At 36.7% G+C, this 8,294-nt stretch overlaps 1 protein-coding gene across 2 annotated transcripts in view; it reads right to left on the bottom strand.

The window, feature by feature from the left end:
• The window catches only part of LOC102007382 (cytochrome P450 3A9-like), a 43,263-nt gene that overhangs the window by 33,114 nt on the left and 1,855 nt on the right, over window positions 1–8,294 (bottom strand). For both annotated transcript variants that reach the window (XM_005413769.2, XM_005413770.1), the window contains exons 2-7: window positions 8,021–8,114; window positions 6,804–6,856; window positions 4,702–4,801; window positions 1,736–1,849; window positions 1,399–1,487; window positions 1,142–1,290 (exon numbers count right to left, since the gene is read on the bottom strand). In XM_005413769.2, coding sequence (XP_005413826.1) covers window positions 1,142–1,290; window positions 1,399–1,487; window positions 1,736–1,849; window positions 4,702–4,801; window positions 6,804–6,856; window positions 8,021–8,114 — 599 coding nt within the window. The remainder of the gene's footprint in view (window positions 1–1,141; window positions 1,291–1,398; window positions 1,488–1,735; window positions 1,850–4,701; window positions 4,802–6,803; window positions 6,857–8,020; window positions 8,115–8,294) is intronic.

Below are 8,294 nucleotides of genomic sequence, written 5' to 3'. Positions count from 1 at the left end.
TAATACAACCACCATTGTTAATTCCCTACCACTTTGTTTGGAACTCTGTATTGTCTGTATTGTGCTTGTGATATGTTGTAAAATGTTGTATGTCTGTTGATGTGTCCCTCCTTTTATCCTTAAAATAAAAAAAAAAAAAGAAAAGAAAAAGTCATGTTGCAAATATAAGTAGCACTAGAGAAATGCAAATAAAAACCACAATGTATACCACTTCACACCCACTACAATGGATATAAATCAAACTCTTAGAAAAACCAAGCATTGGATAGGGTGGGGAGAAAAAGTAATCTTGCATTCCTAATGAGAATACAAGGGCCAGGGATTTAGCTGAGTAGCAGAGCACCCGCCTGGCAAGAGTGTGGTTGTGAGTTTGATTCCTGGTACCAATAAATAAATAAATAAATAAAAGAGGGAATATGAAGTGCTTCAACAATTGTGGAAAATGTTTTGTCAGTTTCTTTTCTTTTTTTTTTTTTTTTGGTTTTTCTCCGGTACCGGGAACCGAACTCACGACCTTGCACTTGCCAGGCAGGCGCATTTGCCACTGAGCTAAATCCCCAGCCCTTTGTCAGTTTCTTTAATAATATAAACATTGAATTGCTTTATAACTAAGCAGTCCTACTGCTAAATATACACCCAGGAAACTTGAAAACAAGACATAATCTTGCACTCAATAGTCATAACAGCACTATTTACAATAGTCAAAATGTGAGAATAGCTCAAATGTCCATTAACGGATGATATGTCATTTCTATAGAATATCATTTGTCCATTAAAAAGATGCAATGATACATATTTCCCTTGTAAACATCCTGCTACATGAAAGAAGCCACTGTTAAAAGACCATGCATTTTATGAGTCCATGTATACAAGGTGTCCACAATAGGCAATTTCACAGAAACAGCAAGCATATTACACTTACTCAGAACAAGGGTGATTGGAGATAGATATTGAAAAGAGTACAAGATTTTTCAGGTGATGAAAAAGTTCTATAATCGACAGTGTAAATGGATGTAAATGTCTTTGAATAAATGAAAAACATTGAGGTGTACTGTTTAAGCAGGTGAATTATCTTTCAAATAAAGCTATTATGATAAAGGGAAGGAAGAAGAGGAACAAAGAGAAGAAATAAATGACATACCTACTGAAAGAAACAATGGATTGAAAACATCAAATCTTACAAGCTTCTTGGCTTTTTCCACAAAGGAATTTTGTGGTTTGTTGAGGGAATCAATGTTCACTCCAAATGATGTGCCTGTGATCACATCCATGCTGTAGGCTCCTAAGATACTAAGCAGGGAAAGATGTAGACAGTTAAAACTAGCCCCTCTTTGCTCTCTTGTGGCTATACAGACAGCAAGAAATGGGAGTTAATTTATATGCTGTGCTGTTACTTACTCTTTCATGGAGACGGGCTTGGCTTTCTCTGCTTCCCGCTGAAGGTTCTTCACCAACACATCTCCATATTGTTCAATGATGGGGAACATCTAAATACCAGACATCACACAAACACAGTTAAATGTGGGGACTCAAATTGCAGAGGACATGACTTTTGCAAGGATGAGGCAGTAAGCAACATTTATAATGAATCTTACAATGTCTTTTTTAGAACAAAAAGCTGTTATTGAAGTTCAAACTCAGAATGCTACTCCTGGAAAAAGACTATGATCTACTTTCTACCTGTCCCGAGATTCATTCTCTAAGTTTTTAATTACAAGTCCTCTGATTTTAGTACCTCCTTGAGTTTTCCACTTGTGAAGGTTGGAGACATCGTTGTTCGTATTCTCTTCCATTCTTCATCTTCAGCTAAGGAGATGGCTTTTTGCATAAAACCCACTGGACCAAAAGACTAGAATCGAAAACAAAACACAGTTTATTTCACAAAGGGTGGGAATCACTACAGCTATAGGAAAGATTTTAAACATCACTTGTTTAGCACATATTTAGTGATGGTCTAGTAGGGGTAGGCACCATGCCAGATGCTCAATAAACAATCATCAAAATTACCCAGCCTCCTGTTAGTGTCTTCAGGTTACTCAGTCACATGGTGTACACTTTAGTCTCTATATTTAAGTCTTCTTTTAAATGCAAATACTGCCTTAGTGGGGAAATGCTTGTTCCAGCACACAGCAGACAGGAACAGTCCGACTATCTCTTCCAAGGTTGTGCAGGGTAGAAATGGATTGATTACAGATACCAGATTCCTTGGCAAGCTGTATGTTGCCTCAGACCAGTTCTGTATTTAACTATATCTACAGCAGATGTATTCTGAACAAAAGAGAGGCCTTGATGTGATGATTTTTAAAAATTATAGCTAATATTTAAAGGATTAGAAAAGTATTTGTTTTCTGAAGAAATAATATGATTACATGGAAACCATTTTTTCCTTAATTATTTATACTGAGAGACTTGAAAAAAAGTTGATAATTCAATTTCCTTGCTTGAAATTTTCTTCCCTAACTACAGTTTGTTCAAAAATTGAATTTCCTGACACCCTTTATGATCAAAATTCAGCAAACTAGGAAGAGAGGAAAATTTCCTCCACTTGATGAAGAAATTCTACAGAAAAGTTTCAGCTATCTCCACACTTAAGCCCGAATGATTCCCCTCGAGATCAGCAACAATTCAAGAGCTTCTGTCCTAACTACTTTCATTCAGTGTCATCCTGGAACTCCTAGCTAATGTACGGAGGCAAGAAAATGAAATAAAAAGCAGACAGACTACAAAGAGAAAAGTAGAAATGTGCTTATTTTCAGGCAACATCATAGTCTATGCAGAAATCTCAAAGAATATACAAAACACATTTTCCATAACTAACAAGAGAGCTGACTTAGGATACAAGGTTACACAAAATTTAATTGCATTTTTATATAACATTAATATGTGAAAATACTTTTTGAAATTCATTTATAAACACTCCAAAGAAAATGAAATACTTTAGCAGTAAAAGTGATAGAAAAATGGAGTGAATATTTAAATTTTTAATGTATTACAGGAAAAGACAAATTGTTGTTAATCACCATCAACTACATCCTCCCCTCACTTCAAACACATTTATCCCATCATTCTTGCCACTTTCTGAAGCATTTCTGGAAGTCCTCTTTCATAAGTATCTTTATAAGGTGTGATTAAAAAATATTGTGCATGCCACTCCCAAGCGCCAGCAAATGGAAAGACAGGTTTGTAAAGACATGATGGTGTGTCCTCATCCATCTTATTCACAGATCTGGCATTGTGGGACTTATGGTTCTTCCCAAAAGTCAAAACGACCATGAAAGGTAAATATTTCAAATCAGTTCAGGACATTGAGGCAGCCACAACAGCACAACTAAAAACACTCAAGAGAAAGTACTACCAGAACTGATTCAGAAAGTGACAAGAATGATAAAATAAATGTGCTCAGAGTGAGGAGGAGCATTTGAAGGGGAACCATGGCAATGTGTTTTTTGCTGTAATAATTTTTAAAATTTAAACACACTGTAGTTTCTTATTAAACCTTATGTATATCTTGCAAAAATATATATAGTGTTTCTATTCTAAAAGCTAGAGAATGTGAATGAATGCAATCCAAGAAACTTCAAGTAGGAGCACTATATTCATGGATTGGAAAGCTGAATATAGGAACAAGAGAGACTGTCTTTCATGTTTAACAAGAGATTTAACTCAGTTTTTATTAAAGTCTCACCAAGAATTTTGTAGACATAGATGACATTTCTTCTAAATTTGGATGGAAAGGCAAAAGGCCAAGAAAAGCTAAAAAAAAACTGCACAAAAATATTAAATAGGAGGAATCATGTTTCAAGATGTTAGGACTTACCGTGTATCTACAGTGATCAAGGCCATGTGGTGCTGGAAGAGGTATAGATACAAGGACTGATGCGAGAAAACAGACAAAGAAAATAGACTCACACAGAGAGACACAACTGATTTCTAACAATGATATAAGGGGAATTCAAGGGAAGGAGGACAGGCTTCCCTACACTGGTGTTGAAACAAGTAGAAGCTGTAGGCCAAAAAAATGGAACCATGATCTACACCCTATACCTAAACACATACTATAAAATGAATAAATGAACAAATTGCCCTCCTCAAAATTAAAAAAAAAAACTTCTCTATGTTAAACACCCTATTAAGCTGGGTGTGGTGGCACATACCTGTAAACTAGGTACTCTGCAAGGCTAAGGCAGAAGAATAATATATTCAAGCCCAGCATGGGCAATTTACAAATGAAAAAAGGACGGTAAATGTAGCTCAGTGCAAAGGCCCTAACTTTAATCCCAAGTACTGTAAAGAGAAAAAATAATTGTTAAGAGAATAGACAAGTTATGCACTTGACTATAAAAGACAAGGAACAGGATTTATGGTAAAGGAAAAGGCTGCTTCTGAACTGTACTGGCTGTTACACACACTCATGCACTACACACACACACACACACACACACACACACACACACTTGTGGGAACATAAAACAGAGGAAATGTGAAAATGCTCTGTGGATTGGATAAACATACATTTCCTGCTATTCTATTAATAAGATTATGTTATTTTTATACTTATGCAAAACATTACAGTTAGCAAAAAATACCAAAGAAAAGTACTATAGCTTGTTTTGGCACTTACTGTTAATCTATAATTAGCTCAAGGTAAAAATTTAATGAATAATATACAAAGATTCACTTTTTAAAAAAATAGACGCCTACCCGTCGGTTTGTGAAGGTAGAATAGCATTCTTTCACAAGCACTGTTTTGATCATTTCTGGATCTGTGATGGCCAACAAAGGCTGTTTGCCATCATACAACCTGTATTGGGAAAACAGAGGTGGTTAAAATGAACAACTCAGATTTTGCCGCTGGAGCCATTCCAGGAATCCAGTCTTAATTCTAACATTACATAATCCTGCCACCTATTGTTCAACATACAGTAATGTTAGCACCTAGAGAGTATGACATGCAGCAGGATTCTGACCACAGAAGGCACTAGAGTCTTTATAAAATGAAGAGTAATATAACTCAAGCAAGGGAGATACACTAAAACAAAAAATATCTCTCCAAAGAGATCATGGATAGAAATAACTTGGAACTTTTCTTAAGTTTAGGTGGCATGTATTTAAGTACTGCCTGTACCATGCTCCCAAGTTTTCCCTACGTTTTAAAATATTTCAATGTCTATTCTCTTTAAAATAAAAATAAAATAAAATATTTCAATATCAAGAAGTAACATTAAATCAATGGAAAGTTAAAGACAAACTCTCAAGTGCTCATAGTATTAAGTGGTGCAAAGGACCTTGGAATTGGACCAGGGGAGATCCAGTGCTGCAAGCCCTTACCAATGGATAGCGTTGCCTTTTGGGGCTATGCCAAGTCACAGAACACTGTAGGCAACCCAGTGGTTCCTAGGGACTGATGGGAAAAGATCAAGAGGTTGGAGGAAACAAAATTTTCTCCCTCGTGGTTTAGGACAAAAGCACATGATTACACTCCTTCCATTGCTCTCATTTAGCTCTGAAGGGGATCTGTTGCTGTAGGTGGCTCAGACCTCCCAAAAAAAATCTCTAAGGGCATAAGTCCACATGGCAATATGTAGTTTGAAAATACGCTATATGAGCCAGGTGTGGTAGCACATGCTTGTAATCCCAGCACTCAGGAGGCTGAAGCAGGAAGATCACTGTGAGTTTGAGGCCAGCCTGGGCTACAAAGTGTCTTCAAGGCCAGCCTGAACTGCATAGTGAAATCTAGTCTCACAAACGAAAAAGACTAAAATAAGATAAAATAAAATATGCTAAATGACTTCTTCAAAGCCAATAGAATTAGGTAGATGAGGAAATATGTGAGTATACTTCTGTTGAAAAGTCTTGGTTTGAAATCAAAATTCAAAAGAAACCCAAAAGCCAGACATGGTGACCACGTGTAACTCCAGCACTTAGAAAGCTGAGGCAGGAAGATCCATGAGTTTGAGACCAGTCCGGGCTGCAGAGTGGGTTCAAGACCAGCCTGAACTACACACCACGACCCTGTATCCAAAAATCAAAAAAAAAAAAAAAAAAAAAAAAAAAAAAAAAAAAAAAAAGAAAAAAGAAAAAAGAAAAAGAAAGAAAGAAAAAACAAAATCACTTCTGAATCTGTTTACCTAAAATCCTAGTCCATCTTTCCATGGCAAAGATTAAACTTGAAAGTTTTAGAGTATTAGATTTTAGATTTTATTACAGAATAAATGTAAGAAGGAAGTAATGTCATACATTTATGAACATATAAAGCAGGGCCTGAAATAATGCACCTTATGTAATTTTTATATTATTAAGTTTATTGTTACATTTTAGATTTACATAATGATCATATTCATCATAGGGAATTTGTACCTATACATGATATATTTTGATTTCTCTATTTTTCCCAGTCCCCTCTCCTCCCTTCAGCCCATCTTCCTCTCAGTATTTACAAAGCTTTGTTTCCGTTTCATCCTTTTTTATCATTTTTTTCTATTCCTTCCTTTCCCCTTTCTACCACCCTAATTTTCCTTGTGTAAAAGACAAGAACCAAGAAAGAGAAAATGGAGAAGAGGAGAATGGCCAGACACCACACAGAGAGTGAACTTAGGAGTTTCTGGACCATCAAAGCCTGCAGAAAAGCGTAATGTGCAAGAGCTTCAGCTTGGTTCCAGCGATGGACCTGGTGATGTGTGACCCCAGCAGGACAAACCTCACAGTACACAGCTGCATCCCAAGAGCTCTAAAGTGACACTGTTTTCATGCAGTGGGTGCCTCATTCTAACAGGTCTACCACATGAGAGTTTCCAAATACTCACCCCCACATTTTTCCATACTTTTTACGGCACTCTAAGTCAAATTTCCACATACCCTGGGAAGAGAAATAAAGTTCATTATGGTTCTCAATATGCTGGCCTCATCTCTAATTGGGTCACAAATGACTAGAATCCCATAAACTCAGGCTTACTGTCTCTCAGTGGCAGATACAGGGATTCTCTTATTAAGAAAGGTCCAAAGCAAGAGGGAAAATAGAAGAGATATCTGAAATAAGGAAATAAAATCACTCTTGAATTTTCTTGGCATGTTGTACATGTCAAAAGAATTATCTTTGTTAATGAATATTAAGTGATTCCTTGTCTGTCTGAGTTGTTTTTGCTTGTGCATGTGTTGTCTCCAAATTCCTACCAATGACTGAGTTATCGCCTCCAAGGCATTTGAGAAAATCAAATATGAGCACAAAAAAAAGTCCAAAAGAATGCAAATACTTTTGGTCCAGTATCTTTTTCATTTTATTTTATGAGGTATATCTAGAATTTGGGTAGAATTAGGAAGGTAAAGACACCAGTGACCTCTTTAGTCTAGCCAGATGTATGTAATTTTCAAGAAGTTTTTTGAATGGGAAAGTTATCAAGTGAGGAATGACAAGATGGACTCATCTTCCAGTGTCCCATTCAACATGGAAAGATGGGGAACTGCCACTTTCTCACATAGGACACAGTAAATTAAATGCTTTTTCTGATTTTTCACTTCTGAAATTTAAAATCATATCTTCTTGGTTCTGTTTCAGTTGTGAATTCTAACTATACAAAGAAAAGTTTCCAAAACTACCAATCTCAGGGTAAATCTAAAAAGCTGATTGGTGAAAGTTTCAGAGAAAATTACTGCTTTTTCAGAGAGAAAAAAAAACTGTTTAGAATTTTTCTTCTCAAATACCAAGTGTAACTGTCCCTTTCTGGATCTGCACTGGGCAAAAACAAAATTTTCCTTTGATGTTCACAAAGTCTGAACACTTTGTCCTGAGCATCAAGGGCTAACGTGCCAGAGACGTGGGATGTGCAAATAAGGCCCCGAAGAATTGACAACAGAGCCCCAAGAAAACTCTGACCTTCCTCATGGGGTGGAGGGCAGGCACAGTTTCTGAAAGCCTGAATTCTCAGAACTTCCTCCCAAGGGGGATCACTTCCACTAAAGGAACTAAGCTGATCTGTGCAACCAGAAGAAGCAAAGAAGAAAAAGAAGCTTTAATAACATTCACCTTCCGGTACTCCAAAATAGTGCCAAAGAAAGGCAGAGGTGTTGGCCCAGGAATTCCCAGCTTCTTAAAGAATCTATGTGGATAGGTCCCATATCTATAAAGTAAACAAGAAAGTCAGTTTACAGAGTTTGCATATGGCGGCTGACCAGCCATTGACTGAGGAACTGGAACCATCAAACCAGAGAGGTAGCATGTAGTCAACAAGTGACAACAAAGCTCCAACAACAGTAATTACATTCACTTATCCCTTGTCCTTTCTTTGTTGAGAGATAGC

This window comes from Chinchilla lanigera, unplaced genomic scaffold, assembly GCF_000276665.1.
Source record: "Chinchilla lanigera isolate Chin_1 unplaced genomic scaffold, ChiLan1.0 scaffold00172, whole genome shotgun sequence".
In the NCBI taxonomy this organism is placed as follows: Eukaryota; Metazoa; Chordata; class Mammalia; order Rodentia; family Chinchillidae; genus Chinchilla; species Chinchilla lanigera.
The sequence above is the reverse complement of the archived record's forward strand: the minus strand, read 5'-3'. Positions and strand labels throughout refer to the sequence as shown.